Source organism: Micromys minutus (assembly GCF_963924665.1).
Source record: "Micromys minutus genome assembly, chromosome: 24".
Lineage (NCBI taxonomy): Eukaryota > Metazoa > Chordata > Mammalia > Rodentia > Muridae > Micromys > Micromys minutus.
In genome coordinates, this window is record NC_137959.1 from 27,774,433 (window position 1) to 27,795,539 (window position 21,107).

The 21,107-nt window shown below is 46.3% G+C and overlaps 1 protein-coding gene across 1 annotated transcript in view; it reads right to left on the reverse strand.

Moving 5' to 3' along the window:
• CMTM4 (CKLF like MARVEL transmembrane domain containing 4) overlaps window positions 1-19,465 on the reverse strand; it is a 35,339-nt gene extending 15,874 nt beyond the window's left edge. Inside the window, exon 1 of the mRNA XM_080936843.1 lies at window positions 19,210-19,465. Coding sequence (XP_080792969.1) covers window positions 19,210-19,395 — 186 coding nt within the window. The 5' untranslated portion in view covers window positions 19,396-19,465. The remainder of the gene's footprint in view (window positions 1-19,209) is intronic.
• Window positions 19,466-21,107: the final 1,642 nt, after the last annotated feature.

Genomic DNA, 21,107 nt, shown 5'->3' on the forward strand with positions numbered 1-21,107 from the left:
TATGATGGTATTTTAGGTGATGCTCTGGGGAAAGCAAAGCTTTGTGGAAGCAGAGTTAATGATTGACAGGGGTCAGTTGAAACTGAGGGAAATGGTGGTGGAATGCATACCAAGCATGTGTGAGGCCCAGGGTTCCATCATCCCAGTACATCCAAACACACAGTCAAAAGGTTTGCACACAGTAGACTGCTTGTTCAGATTAGAAATCTTCTGCCTTGCTGGTTGTTTTCTTTCTTCCTCTCCTTTTCTTTCTTTCTAATTGAATTGGTATTGCTTGTTAAGACTTCCTTAACACGTAAATTTAAAACAAAGAGCTACCAAGCTGAGGGCCCCTCTGGGAACCCAAATCCCTTGTGTTGTTCTGAGTCCACACAGCACTCAGCACACACCACCCTGGGACTTGGCTTTTCTCCAGTCACCTGCTACCTTCCGACAGGAGCCGCCACCTGTGCCCTATTCCTGGACTTATGTCCTGCTCTACCCCTGAATATGAAGTAAGATGGCTGAGCAATGACTAACCCAGCAACCAGAAAAGCATCCATGAGCCAACTACGAAACCATGTCCACAGGTAACAGAACATCTCTAACAAGCTATAATTAATGTCCCGTGTCAGCCCAAAGCACAGGCTCAGGGGAGGCCACATTTATTTCTAAAAACCATTAGAGAAAACCTGCAGAACTGGCCCATCGCCTGTGCTATTCATGGACTGGAGATCTGAAGCAGCAACCAACAGGAGAATTATAATCACCCTGGCCCTGGAGCAGCTTCCCAGGAGCCAGTGAACTCTAGCCTGCATGAGCTGAGGATTCAAAGATTCAGCAGCAGGAGTATGTGAGGGCAGAGCAGCCAAGTGAAAACCCGGCCTGATGATCTGGGGACATGCGTCACAGGCGGTAAGAGAGCAGAAACAAAAGATTGGTTTGGGAGGGGGACTGAGTGAGAGGTCACCACTCTTTTCTAGAAAGCTTGTTTTTACATCCTCCAAGGAAACCCATTCACTGCTGTGCAGACATTAACAGTAAGCTCCAGCCTTATTAGTATGGATTCTTTTCTGTGATTCCTAGCCCTAGCCACACCCATCCAAGAATAATATGAAAAAAAAAAAATCACACCATTGAGCAAAGCAAGCCAACAGACTGCCAGATACACAGAATAAAAACAAATTAGACAGCATCCAAATATCACAACTTTTTTGACATTCCAGTTCAGTTAATGACAGGCTCAACTCAGTCTGCCTTCCTACTGACTGCTGCCTGAAGCAGGTTTTCAGAGCAGGACTCTGGAAGGGAGTTGGGGGGAGGGGGGAGACCACCCTCAGCAGTCGGGGACCTATTTTTCCCTTCAGTATTCCCAGGTTAGATCTAAAGCAGCCTCACAGCCAGAGCAGGGAAGCAGGTGCAGATAGTCCAGGCAGTGAGCAAAGGGTTTCTTCACACTCACAGATAAGGAAAATGATGAGGTTGTTCCTCATTTCTTATATCCCAAACCTGAGCAGAGGCACTGAGCAAAGGAGGCAGATGTGGATGCCCGCAACTCTCAGAAATGGGATGCATCTTTCCCTATCAGAAGAACTAGTCCTCGAAAATGGCTTCTTTTTTTTAACTTATGTATTCTGTGTGTGTGTACACTCGTATACATGTGTACAAGTGTATATAAGTCTCAAAAGAAGGAACCAGGTCTGGTGGCACATACCTTTATATATACCTCTGTACACCTCTGCACTTAGGGAGACAGAGGCAGACAGAAATCCATAAGCTTGAAGCCAGCCTGGTCTACACAGGAGTTCCAGGTCAGTCAGGACTACTTAGTAAACCTGTCTCAAAAAAACAAAAACAAGAACAAAAAAACAAAGCAACACCACCACCACCCCCCCAAAAAAAAATCCCTCAATAAAAACAATTGAGTAATTCATAATCTTCTTCTTTAAAATATGCCTGATAGTTAAGTGCAAAATTTTAGCTCCCCCCAACATGGTTTCTGCAAATCTGAGACAGCAAAGGGGAAGTACAAAATTATGGTGGCGTTTACGACAACCAGAGCAGATGTTAGCATTTACACAGATGGTTCCCAGGAAAGCTGGAATGAGTCTATAAACATCAGACAAGAAAGCTTCACCCTGAACGCTGCCATGAAGTGAAGGGACACTGCGTTACACAAAAAACCCAACTCACTAGGACAGAGCAATCCCAAATGCTCATACAACCAACAACAGAGCCACTAAACACACGAAGCAAAAACTTATCACAGGGAAAGACATTAACCAGCACAGATGCAAGTCAACATTCTTTTCCTCATAACCGGTTTCAACCAGTAAATAAAATTGTCAAGAATGCAGAAGTGCTGAGGGGTAAAGGTCTCAGCACAGCCCCCACTATGAAACCCTCAGGAGGAGGGACTGCAGAAGCTTCCTAATACTGGGTTTCCTAATGATTCCTTAAACGTGACACCAAGATCTCACCAAATACAAGTTAACAAGAGAATCAGTACTATATCAAAACACAAAGCTTCTACACAAAAGAATCCACAGAGTGAACAATAAAACTACAGAGATTATTTTTTTTTTTTTTTTTTTTTTTTTTTGCTTTTCAAGACAAGGTTTCTCTGTGTAGCCTTGGCTGTCCGAGAATTTGCTCTGTAGACCAGGATGGCCTTGAACTCACAGAGATGTGCCACCACCACTTGGCTCCAGAGTGGGAGAAATTTTATAAATCATATAACAGTCAATACCCAAATCATATAAAGAACACAGTTGCATGCCTATGATCCCAACACTTATGAGCTGAGGCAGGAGGATCACAATTTCAAGGCAAGCCTGACCTATACAGTCAGACCCACCTCTAAGCAGACAGAATAGATGGGGAAACTATGAAGTGCTGGCCAAGCAAAACACCTCCAACTGTCAAATAATGCTAGCAGGAACACAAATGAGAGCTGGGGTGGTGGCCCGCCTTTGATCCCAGCACTCGGGAGGCAGAGGCAGGCAGATCTCTGAGTTCCAGGCCAGCCTGGTCTGCAGAATGAGTTCCAGGATAGTAGGGGACATAACGAATTGGACGGACAGACAGACAGACAGACAGACACACACACACAAAATCTCAAAACAAACAGAAAACCCAAACAAATTATAGAGGCACTCTGGAAAACTGTTTACACCATCCTTAAATAAACAGGGAGCTGAAAGTCATCCTAGTGGTAAGGGCTGCTCTTCCACCCAGGTTCAATTCCCAACATAAGCATGACAGTTTGTTACTAAAATTCCAGGGATCTGAAACTTTCTTTCGGTCTCCCTGGGCAGCAGGCATGGACATAATACACAGACATATATGCAGGCAATACACCATACACATAAAATTAATTAAAACATACATTCACCCTATAGAGAGCAATCATAGTCCTAGAAAACGTGTGTGTGTATGTGTGTGTGTGTGTGTGTGTGTGTGTGTGTGTGTGTGTGTGTACACCCATGCATGTGTGTGAAGTGAACCAGGGCCTAAGCACTCTAATATTTGGCCATCCCCTTAAGTCCTTGTAGGTTTAGTGTGTCCAGGTGTATATTCACATGGGCGTCAGGACTTCTGCACATGCCAGGCAAGGGTTCTATAATGAGCTGCATGTCCAGCTCAACTGCACTCCCAGCCCAGTGAAACAAACAGAAGAACGTATGTCCAACTACAGTAGCTCTATCCATCACTGTCAAAAAAAACCTGCCACAACCCAATTGCTTCCAAGAGTTGAATGAATAATTAAACTAAAGCAGAGTTGGGTACCTATGGTCCTACTATGTACATTAGTCTTAGGCAGTGAAACTGTCTCTAATGGAAGAAAAGGAACTGAGGGAGGAAGGGACAGGCAGAGGGAAAGTAAGTTATATATCATAATCAAAAACTATGCAATAATAAAAAGAAATTAGCAGACAAAAAATAAAAGTGAATGAGTTTCACATACATTATGCCATTGAAAGAGTCTCAAAAACACACCTCTACAACTCCCCTTCTAGGGCATTCTGGAAAAGAAAGTGTAGTCATGAGGAGGAGTGGGAGGCAGGCACAGGCTGGGTGAGACTGCACAGAGAGGAGGTGCTGAGGGTGTTGTGCTGACTGCTCTGTATCTCAACTGCAGAGTTGTTAAATGAGTCGATGCTTGTGTGCACATTCATAATGACACAACACAGTGATGACCACCAGCCTTGCCGGCATGTATCCAACCCCCAAAGGATCAATGTTGTTGGAGTTATGTTTTCAGAAAAAAAAATGATGGGTGTCTCCTAATTTAATTTTTTAATATAAAATCATGACATGTTACTGTGTCTATAGGTTTAGTGGAGAAAAGTATTCAATTTTTGTCACTCAATCATGAAACAAAAGTTTCATTTCCAAAATACTAGTCAAACAAGACAGAGCCCCTTAGAGTGGGCTACCAGAAGCTACATGCACACTTATGCCTATATATACTCTGGATTTCAATACAAAGTTTTGTGTGTGCGAGATTGTGCATATGTGGGTGGGCACACATGGAGGTCAAAGAGTCATATCTGATGTCTCTCCTCAATCATCCTTCACCTTTCTTTTTTGAGAAAGAGTCTCTTATCAATTTAGCTAGACTAGATGGCCAATGAGGTACAAGGAGCCACCTGTCTCGGCTCCATCCCCGAGACTCAGGTTTAGAGGCATGCTGCTGCACCCCGACTTTTCATGTGAATGCTAGAGAGCTGAACTCGGGGCTTCATGCTTTCACAGCAGGCATATTAACCACACGGCCATCTCCATGGAAAGTTCTTAAGAGAAATAGTGTAAATCTATTTTCAAACGGTCATGTCCAAGGATAAGTTATGAAGCAGCAGGCACAGTATCTCAAAGTAGCCTGCACACAGGAATAAGGCTAACACAATATGACCCGACTATTTGAGGAGGCTATGCTTGATAGCCGGGAAAACTGGCAACTTTTACCCTTTAAAATATTTATTTCTGTATTTTATGTATATGAGTACAGTGTAGCTACTTCAGACACACCAGAAGAGGGCACTGGATCCCATTATAGATGGTTGCGAGCACCATGTGGTTGCTGGGAATTGAACTCAGGACCTCTGAAAGAGCAGACAGTGCTCTAAAACACAACTATTTCTCCAGGCCCTGGCAATTTTTACTTTAAAAACACTTTTCTACAAAAGCCTGTTGTTTTTTTTTTAAGGCACACATGATTTAAGAGGTTGTTTTCCTACTCTGTGGGTTATAGTCCAGTACAGTGTGCAATTCCTAAATCAAATGAGCTCAACTCTGAGGTTCCTGACATAAAGGGACCTGTGCAGCCCCAGATTCCACAAAGACCCTTCACAAGATGTGGGGTAGAGCAGCAGAGACTGGAGTAGCTCTAAGCCGTAGCCTGGATCTAGAGCAGAGGGCAAGACACCAGGAAAGCAGCAAAGGCAGTGGAGGGAGGCAGGTGGCTGACAGGAGCTGGGAAATAAGAAACCTGAAGAAATGTGTGGGCACACAGCAGCAGTAAGGCCAGTAATGGAGCCAGAAGCAGTTTCCAGAGACCCGCACACTCAGACACACACACACGCACACACCACCCTGCTTCTGAAGCTAGCCACTCATTCCTTCCATCACACTAAAAGATGTGACTCAAGGCTGCTCTTCACACCATGTTCCATGCTCAGAGGGGTTATACACAATGGGGTATGCCCAACACCCAGGCTAGCCGGGTACCTCTAGCTTGACCCAGATAGATATAAAAGGGATGGTTTCATGCACACTGGGATCAAACTGCCAGGAGCAGGTTAGCGTGGAGTCTGGCAATCAGCCAGACACAGACATTTCAGATGCATTGCCCATCACAATGCACTGCAGGTAGTTAAAAAAATGTAATGCTTGAACTCTGCTTAGCCACTCCTTTACGATTCCTCTGACACTTCGGAGCTGTGTGAGTTGTGCTACTGTAAAATGGGAAACGTATAGGAGAGCAGGGCACATTCTGAACACTGCCCTGCACTGACCAAAAATGTGCGGCAAATGTGCTTTGCTCCGCCGACCTCTTAATGCAGCATTCGGAGCCAGGCAAGGCAGCAAGGCTTCCCAGACTACTCCCTGCAGTTTATTCCACTCACTTTAAAACACAGCATTCTCCCTGCTGGGTTCCTTGGCTTGACAGTAACTACACAGAGGCTGGCACTGTCCTCAGAACAGTAGCTTCCTCAGCAATGGTCCGCACCTTTTCTCAAACCTTGACACTCACAAGATGCTTTCTGGCTGATGGTAGCCAGCCCTCACCCTCTAAAACAGGCAGTGCCACAGTGGCACACCCCTTAGCGATCCACCAGTCTTGCCCCTAGGTTCTCAGTCCAAGGCAGTTAATGCTCAGAAGCCTCTATCAGACATGGCTGACAGATGGATGCCCTCCCTAAGCTGGCCAGGTTGGCAGAGAATGAAGTATCTCATGGGCTTCAGGCAGAAGTAGAGCCAGAACAATGCTGGGCAGAGCTGAGATCTCTTTCAAATGTATTGTCTGATGTGCTGAAGGGAGATGTGGACCACTGAGGCTCAGGGTCACAGGCTGCCCTTGACCAGACAGTCAGAAGAAAATGAACAATGACTCAAGCCCTGCAAGCTACTTGGGAGGTAGAAACAGGAGAATTGCTTGAGTTCAGCAGTTCAAGGCCTGCCTAGGAAAGAGCAAAAGAGAACATGGGTATGGGGCAGAAAGGAGGAGGAAGAAGCTCCTTACATGGATGCAGGTAGACATTCTCTCACCTCTCTTCCAACTCTACTGCCATCACACATCACTGCTTTTTCACCGGATGTTCTGGTAACTTCAGGGTTTTCCTGAGAGGGTAGCAGGAACAGAAACCAGTGCTTTGTGCATGCTAAGCAAGAACTCTCTCTACCACTGAGCTACACCTCACCCCATAACTTAGGTTTTAAGAGGCACTGAGAGAACACCTTTAACCCCAGCACTTGGGAGGAAGAGTCAGAGAAAGGCAGATGCAGGAGGATCTCTGTTAGTTTGAGGCCAGCCTGATTAATCTACAAGCTCCAGGATTACATAGAAAGACCTGGTCAGGGGGTAGGGAAGGATGGGGGAATACCATAAATTTTTCACTCAACAAACAGGAACACTTGCTGAAATAAGTCAGCAAGTCAGCTACTTGTTTGTCCGAATTCATTTAGTCAACTATGTGGTGTTGAATACACTATTATCTGCATATAGCAAAGAAAATGCTGCAAGGTACCACACGTCTATCAATTCAAAATAAGTCAGTTTTACATAGTATGTCTGGAAGATACCTACAGATTATGTCTTTGCTTAGGTGAGAACTTACTTTTCTATCTGGCTTAACACCATGCCCAAGATATGTCTGAAATAAATTTCCCTACTGGATAAGCCACAAGCTGCAGAAAGAAAAACAAAAGAAACAAGCTGTAGATGGGGGGGGGGGGGGGGGGAGAGGCAGACATCACTGTTCCCTACAGAACTTCTGAAATAGGAAGGCAGGCGCAGCAAGGTACACCTATAACCCAACACTCAGGACACCAAGGCAGGAGTGCTGAGAACTGGGAGCCAGCCTAAGCTATACACTGAGACTGACGCAGAAGAAATAAGCAAACGAAACCACATTCATTCTAGACAACAGCCAGCCTTCCCTGCAGTCTGACAGGCCTGTGGCTGAGCAACCAGCACTTGAGCCTTCCTGCATCCTCAGGCAAATGAGCCACGTAGTGCACAACCTGCCCAACTTAAGCCATAGCTACTTGTTGCAGGAAGTTGAGAGAGATGGCTAGACCAGTCTAGCTAAATTCTGCATTTGTCAGGTATGGATGCTCTACTAAGACATTTATTTTAAACAGCTAGATTTTCTTTAAAAAAACAAAACAAAACAGCAAACAAACCTTCAAGAGCTGGGAATGGAACACAGATGTTCTGACACACCCTTGGTTCTGTAGACTCCCTTGGGTCTTCCTGGCAATCATTTGTTCTCTGTGGGCTCCTAGCTTGGCAGCCCTTGGGGCCTCAAAGTCCAGACCAGCAGCTGAAGCTTTCACAATTATGTAGTGAAGGTCCTACCTGGGTCCCCAGTATGTACAACGAACAGAAAACAATGGGACCAGACCAACAAGAAAGAGAAATATACAGTTCCAGCAAGTGTCACAGGACACAGGTGTTCAGTCAAGCAAGGACAGTCAGTAAGGGAGGCTGGCAGAAATGAGGATAGGGTTCCTGCCCTGCCCCAGCCTATTCACTTGCAGGCCTGACAGGCTGGGACTAGGAGGTACAGCAGTAGTGTGTGATTCATGCTACTGAAGAGGAACAAGCACCTTTAAACCAAGGTGGACTCTACAGAGGGAACCTGAAAGGAAAAGAAGTAGGTCAGAACTGGATCCGATGAGACAGGACCCAGAGTTTTTAAAACAATGGCTAATATCTACCAAGCACTGCCCACAGCTAAGTGCCAGACACCTTCGCCCCGCCCTTGGTTACTGGTAACCTCTCACCTAGACTCCTGACCAAGTCTCATGAGTCACTTGGGCCCAGCAAGGCCAGGCTAAGAAGGCTCCTAGGACACAGTCTTACACACAGCAGAAAACACCTAACGAGAATCAAGGTGATCAGGGATAAGCAGGAAGTCTAGAGTGGGGCGCTCAAGACCATGAAGGATACCTGTCCTATGTAAGGACAATGCTTCAGGCTGGAGAAGAGGAATAGGGGCTTAATAAGCATGGGTAAACCTCTAGCCCTCACCAGGCAGTGGTGACATACTCCTTTAGACCCACAACTTGGGAGGCAGAGGCAGGAGGCTCTTTGTGAGTTGGAGGCCAGCCTGGTCTCCAGACAAGAGTTCTAGACCTCCAGAGCTGTTATAAAGAAACTGTCTTAAAATAAAACAAAACGCTAGCCTTCACAGCCTCATTAAGAGTGGTCACCATCTCAGGATAAACTCAGTTTTGAAATGGAGTAAAAAGGTTCCTAAGTACTTCCAATGGAAAACTAGATCTTGTCAGATTCGAGTTTCAAAATTACCTGGTCCTGTGGAGCTTGCACACTTCATGTCTCTGAGCTACTTTGCAACTGGTTGAATTGTATGGAACTAATTTGTTTGACTGAAATGATTTCTGTCTAGGGCGCAAAAACAAAACCAGGGATATCTGTATCTATCTTAGAAGTGGGATGTAATGATTTCCAAATTTTCCTTGAACAATTTGTAACATCTTACTGGTTTCCTCACTACCAGAACTGCTTATATTTTGTAGTAACAAAATCCTTTAAAACTAACAACCTCAATTCTGAAAGAGCAGGGACAGTTTGTAATGACAGGTTTAGTCCTAGAGGAGAATCAAGAGGTTCCCTGACCCCAAAAACAGGGAAGCTAAAGGGGTCTATTCTCCCTTGTCCTCCATATTAGCCATCTCAATGAAGCTTTAAGAAAGTGCAGGCACAGGCTGGAGAGATGGCTCAGTGGTTAAGATCACTGACTGCTTTTCCAGAGGTCCTGAGTTCAATTCCCAGCAACCACATGGTAGCTCACAACCATCTATAATGAAATCTGATGCCTTCTTCTGGTGTGTCTGAAGACAGTGATACTGTACTTATATAAAACGTATCTTTTTTAATTTATTTTATGTATGTGAGTACACTGCTGCTATCTTCAGGCACACCAGAAGAGGGCATCCGATCCCATTACAATGGTTGTGAGCCACTATGTGGTTGCTGGGAATTGAACTCAGGACCTCTGGAAAAGCAGTCAGTGCTCTTAATCGCTGAACCACCTCTCAAGCCCCATAAATAAATCTTAAAAAAGAAAAGAAAAGAAAAGTAAAGTAAAGGAAACATAGGCACTGGACTGGAGATGAGCCTCAACCATACAGCAATGACCTGGTGTGCAGGAGGCCCAGGTTTGACCCCGAATGCACACAGGGCAGATGTGTTATATAATTCTTTTTTCTTGTTTTATTATTACTCTACATGTTTGTTTGTGTGCAATGTAAGGGATGCTTGTATGTGCCGTGGCCCTCATCCTGGAGATCATAGGATAATTTTCAGAATTTGAGTTTCTCCTTCACATTGGGACCTTAGGATTGAACTCAGGCCATCAAGCTTGTGTGACAAGCACTCAGTGGCTGAACTCCTCTGCCGCCGCGCACAGGTCTGAATCTCAAGCTACACACACTCACAAACCCCTGGACACACACAGCTGAAGGGGTTTCCACGAGAAGAGTCCTCAGCCTGCCTTTGGCTTGCTTGACTGCCTGCCTGCCTGCCTTTCTTTCTTTCTTCCTTTTTTTTTCCTCCCCCACTGGCACTGAAATCTTTAACCTTATGCTGTTTTTCATAGCTACGCTGGAATCAATGGGAAACCACAAAAATGAAAGCTTCCATTGCACCCCATCATCAAACTGCAGTGGCAGCAAAGAACTCCCCCAGAACCAGCCAGTCTGGTGAAACTCTGACAACCTTAGGTACTCCTTAACTCAGTTCCCAAACTCAGTCAGCTGGTCCTTTCAAATCTTTTCAAATGAAGGGCATGGGTGGGTACGGTATTCAAATGTGTATGTGCTGCTGAGGAAGGAACTTAGGGCCCTGAGCTACACGGGCAGCCTCCACAGATCCTGGACTATATCACTGCCTATGGCTTTCCCCAGGCGCTGGAGCTGCTGTTCTTTGCTTTAAATCAGGTTTTCTATGAGCCGCATGACCCTCAGCCTAACTGTTGGCCACAAACATCTACTGGGCTCTGAGGGGTACCAAAGGACCCCAGCTTGGCAGACAGGAGCAGCTTGTCCTCTAAACAGAGTTATCAGAAAGCCAACCACTGCAATAATAATTACAGGATCCCTGGTTTTCATTTTACACGTCTCTAAGCAAACAACTTGGCAAAGCTTCTTATGGTTTCCCCCACTTTTACAAAAATCTGTCTCCTAAGCAAAAGCTGCAGTTTCCCAGGAGCAGTAGACACTCTTCACAAAAAGTTCAAACGAAAAGTCATTACAATGCCATTTTATTTCCATGCTTCCTCCTTAACATTCCCCCGTGTAAAACTGAATCTAGCAGTTTATGAACATACATTAATTTCCCCTTATACATTCCTTGTGTTTAAATACCTTGGCCTTATAAACTATGCTGAGTAATTACCCCATGTTTTTCGCATTCATCACACAAATATGTGTATTCATCTGCTCAGTCAGTGCCTCATGATGTACCAGGCACCGGGGACACAGCAGAAACTGAAAAACGTATTCCCATGGGGCTGACAAAGATTTAAGGGGGGGCATGGAGTGGGGCAGCCCTAGAAAGATCAGGAGGTAACCTGAGGAACACAGCTAAGAGGGCAATCTTCACAAAGGGAGTTAACAGCAGCGATAAGCCGAAGCGTTAGGGCTGAGCGAGGCAGAAAGGTGCCAATCCCCAATCCGCATGCTAGTGAAGGACAGGAACAAAGCTTGGTGCTCCAGTGTCCTCCCACATGTGAGGCCCTGAGCTACTCCCCCAACCCCCCACCCTGGCTGAGCCTCCAAGTCAGTAACAACAAAAAGGTAACCAAGGCTCCTGATGAACACAAAAGCAGGACTAGAAAAACTCCAGTCAAAGGAAAGAAATGTATCTTATGGTGCTTTGGTTTATACTATACTAGACTTGAAATATAATTCATGCTTAGCCCCCCATTCTGACTTCAACCCTTCATGTTACCATCCTGGTGGGAAGAGGGGTCAGCAGGCTTTGTGTAGGAGAGGACATGCTGGAGGGGGCAGGGACAGCCTCTTTTTGTAACAAGTCATTCTCACAGAAACAAATCCAGTCCCTGAGAAGAGAACCTACTAGAAAGAGGCAATCACCCATTTACTGTGTTCTGCATCCAGGATCCAAACACTTCTCAGCCGACTCTACCTCCCTACACTCTGGCACTGAGAAATGAAACCCACAACACAACATTGGGGACGTCCTTCAACAACAGAGCAGTCATCACTTGAGCAAGACAGAGAAGCACCTGGGACTCAGAGGCACACATAAACCCCACCCTTGTTTCTCCTCCTGGGTCTCAGAATTGTTGACATGTCCCAATCTCCAGTTAGGAACACAGTTCCTCTAGGGCGGTCAGGAAAGAACCGACTGGGCCTGGTGACCCAGGGGAAGACACAAGGACTCAGAGAGCTCACAGCTCACCACTGCATGTCTCTGTAGGGATGATTAAGCATAGTACAGACCAGGGACACAGAGACCTCACATATGTATGGGACATGTTAAATAAGTCTGGGTTTGTGATGTTTAGAAATGTGGAGGATTGACCTTTGAAGTAGCAACTGCACCCCTGGAAACTTAACAACAAATCTGGTAACAATTCAAAAGAAACATCCAGGCTACTTCGTGAGCACATTTACAGACGCGCAGTCACAAGCAAACAGCAGCAACGAAACCCCTAGAACCCCTCCGTGGGCTTCCTTCAGAGGTACTTAGGTACTTATGTGACCTTTCAAAACGTAAATTCCAGTCCGGAAAGACGGTCCAGCGGGTAAAACACTGGGCACACAAGCATGAGGACTAGAGTTTGGCTCCTTACCATGTAAGTGTCATCTAGAGTTGTGGTTCAGGCCGGAGAACTGGCCTACCGTGTAAACACCAGGTAGGCGGGGCAACCCACCTGCAGCCCCTGCACTACGAAGGGAAAGAAGGAATCCCCAGAGCAAACTCTAGATCCAGTGAGCTCTTGCTTGCAACAGTATACAGGATGGTTAATGATCACAGAACAAGCTAGCATCAGCCTCCAGCCTCTCCAGACACAGATATGCATACATGAAATAGCTAAGATTCTGTCCATCTGAGTCTGTCATACTAAGATGGATTTTCTAATTTCCCTTAACATTAAGAGTTTGCTGGGGGGAGTGGGGGGTTGGGGGGGGTGAAGAGATGGCTCAGCAGTTAAGAACACTGACTGCTCTTCCACAGGTCCTGAGTTCAATTCCCAGCAACCAGATGGTAGCTCACAACCATCTATAATGAGATCTTTATAGACAGATCAATAAATAAGATAAATAAATTTTTTTAAAAGTTTGCTGGGCATGGTAGTGAATGCCTTAATCCCAGCACCACAAAACAAATCATGTAAATAAAACAGTTACAATGCTACAAAGTTTTTATTGTTATTAAGATTTTTTTAAGAATTATTTATTTTATGTGAGTACACTGTAGCTGTCTTCAGACACACCAGAAGAGGGCATCAGATCCCATTACAGATGGTTGTGAGCCACCATGTGGTTATGGGGAATTGAACAGTCAGTGAATAGGGGCTGAGCCATCTCTCCAGCCCCTATTAAGATTTATTATTTAAAGATAAGATTCCTTTTAGATAGAAGTGACCCATTAGCTTGAGTAGTACCAGCTACCATACAGAATGCTTGGGTTGTTGGGGGGTTTTTTGTTTTTTTTTTTTTTTATAAGGAAATGTATTTTGTTCTTGTAGCCCTGGCCAGGAACTTGATGGGAAGACGGAGCTGGCCGCAAACTCAGATAGATCTGCCTGCCTCTGCCCCGAGAGCTAGGATTAAAGATGTGAGCCACCAAGCCTTGAGAAAAACAAAAGACAAAACAAAACAAAACAAAACAAAAAAAGACCTCCAAATTATGTAACAGGGGAAAAGGAAGAACTGCAGATTATGGCTGATATGTTACCTTTAAAATTAATCTGCACTAAGGTAGAGCTGGTGCCAGTTATTTCTAAAATATCTGCATGGAGGTGTATATTGGCAGTTACAGATACATGTAATATCATGTGTGCACTTGTGTGTGGAGGCCAGAGGTCAACTTGGGATATCATTCCTCCTATACTATCCACAATATGCTCTGAGTCAGGGTCTCTGACTGGCCTGAAATCTAGAGATTATGCTGACTAGTCAGGGAGCCCCAAGGATGAGCCACCTCCTAAATTCTGGGATTACCAATGTCCACCACCACACCTGGGGTTTTTTTGTTTTTTTATCTTTTTAAATGGCTTCTGGGGAACTATTTAAAAACTCAATCTCCCATGCTTACATGTAAATACTTTGCTTACTGAACTATCCCCACATATAAATTATATAGTAGATATTAATATAAATTTATTACATATTAATATATACTATACAATTGTATTGTCACATGCATATATATCATGTTATATAACTATATTAATATACTTTATAGTATATATATCATGTATTATATATATCATATTATGAATATATGTGATAATTTATATATAATATATACTTATGTATACACATCCCTATTGAAGTTAGGTCTAGTTCTTCCTCCCGGCCCCGAAATAAGACACAGACTGAAAATATATTTACAAATACCTTAGCCATATACACTTTACATATCCCAGCACTTTTTAAGAGAAAATACTTGCAGGGAGAACAAAATTCAATATGTGAAACAAAAAATTCAGATAGTGAAAAATGTCTCCCTGCTACTCAAGACTTTAGCTATCCATTTCTCTAATCCAGAGAAAGAATGACCAGAGAGATACAGCTGTTGTAGTCTAATCACGCTATTATAACAAGGTATCCTAGACTGGCTAAGATATAAACAATAAAAATGTACTGCTTCCTGCTCTGGATGTAGCAAAGTCCAAGATAAGGTGTTTGCAGATTTTGTCCGTGGTGAAAGCCTATTTCTTACAGTGGACACCTTCTGTTCACCCACATATAATGCAATGATAATTTCTTACAATGGTATTGACACCATTCCTGAGGATTAAGCTCTCAAGACTTCCCAAACATTAACCATTTTTTTTAGCCCAGGCTATCCTCAAACTCCTTCTCCTCTTGCCTCAGCCTCCCCAGAGTGACTGAGTACCTCACCCTGTAAGGCTCCCAGGGTATGAAGTAGAGATTCTGGAGCGGCACTCAGACCACAGCAAGCACCCTGAAGCTTTGTGAACAGGAGCAATAGGGAGTCCAGGGCTATGCAGATCTGCAGTGGATGGGCACCAAACTCAGCTTCTAAGACTCACAACTGATAAGAGACACAAAGTCCATTCCCAAGGGAACTTCCTGCCACCCCACCCAACACAAACACCTCTCTCCCACTGCCACCTCTGGAGTCTTGGACTGCCCACATGAATTTTAGACCCTGCTTTTCTCTATACTAAAATCTTGCCAAGGAAAGCAATGGTGGCCCCACACCTTTACTTCCAGAACTCCAGAGGCAGGTGGGTCTGAGGCTAGCCTGGTCTACAGAGCAAGCTCCAGGACAGCCAGAGCTACACAGAGAAAGCTTGTCTCTGAAACACCAAAAAAACAAAACAAAACAAAACAAAAAACAGCTGCTGAGTTTTTGGAACGTGTTAAGACTGCAGCTCTCCAGAACATCTGTCCATTTATTTTGCTCACAAGTGATTTCTTTCTCCAGTGACTCGTAGTTTTCAGAGTAGAGATTTACATATTGGGGTAGATTTCCGTCTAAGCATTTCATCCTTCCCAAAGCTAGCAACTCCTTTTGTTATTCTTTTCTTTGTTGGTGAGATAGATTTCCTCTTCAGTACAAACTCACAGTAACCTTCCCAGCTCAGCCCCCAATACTGGGATTACATACAGGTATGAGCCACTAAACCAGGCTTTTTAAAAATGTGAACTGCTAGTAATTTATTGCTAGGATACAGAAATAAGGTTGATTTTTACATGTTGATCTTACATATAACCCTGCTAATTCACTTATTAATTCTAGCATATTGCTAGATAATTATCCACAGAGTTGTTCAGGCCACCTGCACAAAAGTTCCAGTTTATATCCATCCATACCCACCCATGTTTGCACCAAATAGAGCTTTTGGTATGCTGTTCACTATGAAAAGCAGGCATCACTGCCTGGCCCCCGTCTGAGGGCAAAGCATCTGTTTCCATAAGTAGGAAGCTAGCTACAGAGTTTTCAGTCACCCTTTTCCAGAACTAGGTTCCCTTTTCCTCCAAGTTTGCTGACAGCACTTAGAGGGTGAATCCGGGGGCCGGTGAGATGCATCAGTGAGTAAAGATGCTTGCCACTTGGAGATACAAACCCGATGATCTTCATTACACCCCTACAGACCACATAGAGGTAGAGGAGAGAAGCAGCTAACAGTCATCCTAGGACCGACACATGAATGTTCACTGGAGCTCGTGAACCAGCAAGCTCCAGGGATTTGCCTGTCTCTGCCTTCCCAGCACTGAGTTTACAATCACAGGTCCTCCGGCTTCTGAGGCAAGCCGCTTTCTGACAGTTATCTCCCCAGCTCTGGTGCCTGGTCTTTAGACCAGCTCTCCAAAAGAGTGGACACCAAAGTCTGTCGCAATTAACCTTCAACTGGCCCAGACTCTCTAGAGTAACTATGGGATCTGGAACCAATAGGCTCTGCACAGTGGCCGCAGTCAGTGTTTACCAGAGTTGAAGCTGTGGAAATGTGGCTGTTTTATGCCATACATAGTTTCTTTATATTCCCATTGGGCTATAGTGGAAATGCGGGTTTGGTTTTTGTCTGTTTTACCATCACATCCCACACATCTCAAGAGTACAATAAAACAATCCCCAACTGTGTTGACTGGCTCCAGGTTACAAACTGACAAGGCTAAAGTAAAAGACATTCTAATACCCGACCCTGAGATGCAAATGCTTAGATTTGCCTCTGAGTCACCAAAGAGGCACCTTAGGTGGTTACCTTAACTCCTTTAATTCCTGCAATTCCTAAACGTTCAGTTAGTCATTTTTCCCCCACACTCTACTACTGAGGAAAGGGGTGGAGCAGAGATCTGGGGTAAAGTTTACCCACTCAATCTCTTAAAGGAAAAACACCATTGGCTAAGACAGAGACAAGTGCTAACACCCAACCACGGGTTTTCTGGATTTTTAAGACTTAAAATTTTATGTTTATGTGTAAATATGTGGTCTGTTGTGAGGAAATGCCACCTAGGTGTCACAGAAGACAGGCGATGGCATCAGATTCCCTATAGAGCTAGAGTTACAAGTGAGCCACCAGACCTGGGTGCTAGGAATCAAACCCAGGTCCTCTGGAAGAATGGCAATGGATCTTAATTAGTAAGCCATCTTTCCAGCCTCCTGTGTTCATGAGGGTCACCTAGGAAGTCCTGTTAAACCCTAAACAGGTTTCAGAGGGTCTGGGTCTACTGAATCTACAGAGGCCTAGGGCAGTGATGCTGAACGGAGTGTGGGAAAAGCAAGGATCTGCAGTTTCCTTAGGCCTCACATCACAATGTCTATAAATACTAAGCCTTTTAAAAGCCAGATTTTGCTGAAGTGAAAGAATTAGTACTTTCCCTTCTCTCTGGGCGGAGTCTGAGCTGTGTAGCATCTCAGGAGGACCCTCGTTTATTTTCCAGTTTAAATTTCAAGTCTAATTTCTTGGAACTTGTTTGTTTTCTTGAGGGAAGGTGGAGCACCCTAAAAGCCCTGACACTTAGCAAAGCTGAGAACCCAAAGGGCATGAAACCATCGAACTGCCACATCACTCAAGTGACCTTTCCTTCACTTGACAGTAAACAATCCAGAGGAGACACTCAGCAATTAGGAAAGATTTTTAAAGGCTGGCCCCTAAAATCCTTCCACATGGAAAGTACGGACTACCACACAACCACACCTTTCCAAAGGGGTAAACATGGTTGGCTCCAGCTCTTAGAGACGGCGAAGTCCCAGCAGTGAGCTGACAATGGTCTGTACAAGTCAATCTACCTCCATTCCGAGGGGCAGGTTTAGAGTTCTATTTACTTTCAAAGGCCTGCTAAGTAAACTAGAAGGTCCCTGACTAGACCTTGTAGCCCACCTGGCTCCAAGTTCAGCCCTGCCCTTTTCTTACTTCTGGTTATCTACAGTGTACTCAAACATTAGCTAGCTTGCCACTGCCTCTTTTAAAAAAGGATTACATATCACTCAACACACCTACATTCTCTTGGCTAATGGCAACGCCTAACAAAAGCATTACATCCTTGAGAACATTCCAGATTACTGGATTGCGATTTTAAAATTTAAAGATAGATAACTTGCTCCACTTATTTCTCATCAAAGCCCTTCAAAAACTATGCACCAGAAGACCAAGCCTTAATGCATAAGAGGGGAAACTCGCCATCATTCTGCAACGTACAAACGCGGGAACCTTTATTTAAAGGGTGTCCGTCCACGCATGGTATTTCTCCCAAGCATGCACTCAGTTACTAAGCATAACAGGCCCAATGCTCCCGGAAAGAAAGTGCGAGTATGTTGCAGGTCTGTGAAAATGGCTTCTGTCTGGCTGGGAAGTCTGTAAAGTTTTGAGGCCTCAGCAAAAGGCTACCTGTGACAGAGAATAGGAGGGATACAAAGGTTTTCCTAAACTGGACCATGCCCAGTCCACAGCAAAGGTAAACCGCGGCCCAAATGGACCTGCTAGAAAACCACAAAGCCAAAACAGAACCCACAAGCACCTGAACCAAAGACTCTGGGGGCTAAAATAAAACAATTGAGGACCCCAAGAAATGTGCTCTAGAATGCCTAAGTCCAACAGAAACCCACCCCCCCCCACACACACACACCCGTATGTCACCTCCCAAACTGGCCGCCCTACCAGAGTGACTTAACTCTGGGTACCAATTTGGGCAGTCCCAAGAAGCCACCAGTGCTTGTCCAGAACTACGGGATGCTAAGAAGGAAGCTAACGTCCGCAATAAAGACTGGAGGCTTTGTGGGTAGATCTGGACTCCCCCACTGCATCTGGGCTACATGCCTCTATTCAACAAATATTTATTGAACGTCCACCATCTGCTGGGCACCCTGCTAGGCGCCAGGGAGGAAACCATGCCACAGCCCCCTGCCTCTCTTAGCAGAGAACCGTCTGGGGGCTCCGCGAAACCTGCCACAAGTTGCTAAGCATAGTAGTAACCAGGGAATGGCACGGCCCTCGCAACCGGCTCGGCGCACCAACCTCGTCGATGAAGCAGGGAGGGCACAGGTAGGCCCGGGAGCAGGTGTGCAGGGACCAGGCACTCCTGAGGCTTCGAAGCTGCAGAGGACAGACTCCGGCCGAGGGCGCGGTCCCCAGAGGAGCAGGGACTGCAACCCAAGGACCTCGGAGTACAGGGTGCACCGAGCGGGGACCGCGCAGCCGGGATCTGACTCTGATCCGCTGGGCCTTCCACCAGCGGCCGGGGGTGCGGGGAAAGTAGGCGCGGGCTAGGCCGCCGACCCGCCCGCTCGTACCTGGAGCCCCGCCCGGCACCTACCACTTGGGCGACCTTGAGGCGGCCAAGCGCGCCGCGCAGGTAGTCGGGGTCGCAGCGCAGGCCGGCCAGCCCGCGGCGCTGGCTCACCGGCTCGGTGGTGGGTTGGTACGGGCTGCTGGCGCCCGAGATCATGGAGGTGCTCGAGGCCTCGCCCTCGAAGCCGTCCAGCTCCTCGCCGCCCCGCATGCTGCCGCCCCGCGAGGCCGGTTCCCCCGGCGCCTGGAGCGGGCAGGCTCAGCACGGCTAACGCATCACCGTCGCCAGACCACCCCGCCGCCGCCTCTGCGCCCGCCGCCCGCTGCGGCTGCCGCTCGGTCCGCTGGGGCTCGGCTCCCGCCGCCTCGGCAGCGGAAAGGGAGGGAGGCGGGAGCCGGCGCCGAGGGAAGGAGGCGGGAGTCGCGCGCCGGCCCGGAGGGGGCGGAGACTGCGGCCGGCGCGGGGAGGGGCGGGGCGCTGGGGGCTGGGGGCGGGGGGTCGTCAGGGAGAGGAGGGGCGTTGCAGGTTGGGGCGGGGCCGGTGGAGAGCCTTAGTCACGCCCCCACCACGCCCTCACCTGCTGGGCGTCCGGCCTGGATCTCGGTGGTCGCTGGCTGCCCTAGCAAGGAAAGGCCCAGTCGAGCAAAAGAGAAGAAGAATGGAAAGGATGGAGATTGACCAAGGAGTCACAGCTGCTTTCTCTGCCCGTAGCCTCAGAGCCTGCTTTAGAGAAAGTGGGATCATCTGCAGGTATTCTGGGGGACTTCCCGAGGCTTGGGGCTGGAGGGATGGTTAGGAAGTTAAGAGCGTTCCTGTGGCTCACTGGCTGTCTGACACCCTCTTCTGGACGTGGCAGGCACCTGCATTCGTGTGCACATTCATTCATTCATTCATTCATCCTCTCTCTCTCTCTCTCTCTCTCTCACACACACACACACACACACACACACACACACACACACACATCTTAAAAAGAGAGGCTATGCTGGATGGCTCAATGGCTCAGTGGGAGAAAGGCACATGTCACCAAACTTAATGACCTGAGTTTGATCCCAGGGACCTACACGGTGCAGCAAAAGACCCTCCCTCAATATGTAATGAAGTGTAAATATAGTAAAGATCAGCGGTGTCTCATCTCGGCCTAGAACCAGGCACGGTGCCAGTTCCAAGCGGGACCTGTCTGCAGCTGTGACAGCAGGATATAAGTGTGTGTGTTCCCACACTGGGCACCTTGAGACAAACCTATTCTGTGCCAGAGATACAACCGGCTGGGGCTAGGAAGGAGGGTGAAAGGTTGGGGCTAATGGAACCCGCAGAATCCACACAACCCCAGTGTCAATTTGGGACCCAGCATCCTGGCATAGGAGGCATCCGAGCACATAGTAGGACCTTGGCAACTGATATTAGTTCCCTATCCTGACTGAGAAAAGTTTTTGCTACCTCTAAGTGCCAGGCTAGGTGACACACAAATTTTGCCCTGGAGGCATTAATTATAGACCAGTTTGTCATTCAAGTGTGAAGACTAATTTTAGGCTTAAGTAAAACACAGACTTTCTAAGAATCGTCACTTTGACACTGAACCTTTCAGCACCCTGAACACAGAGCTTTCTCTGCTCTAGGCCTTGGGGAAGGCACTGGATGAGGTGTTATGATCATTACTATTCTACACAAGCAGAGAGCAAGGTTCCAGAGTGGAAGCGGTTTGTCCACGGGCAGGCAAATATTCAGTAAGTAGCACACGTGGTCTGTTTCGACAGCTGAAAGGATAGCGGTTTCAATACTTGCATTATTTGGCTTACCAAATATTTTTTTGGGGGGGGGACACATACTGTATAAGCTAGGCAATATGCTAAGAATTGAGAACAGGGATGTAGAGAAGGCTCAGTGGGTGAAGATGCTTGCCACCAAACCTGATCACCTTT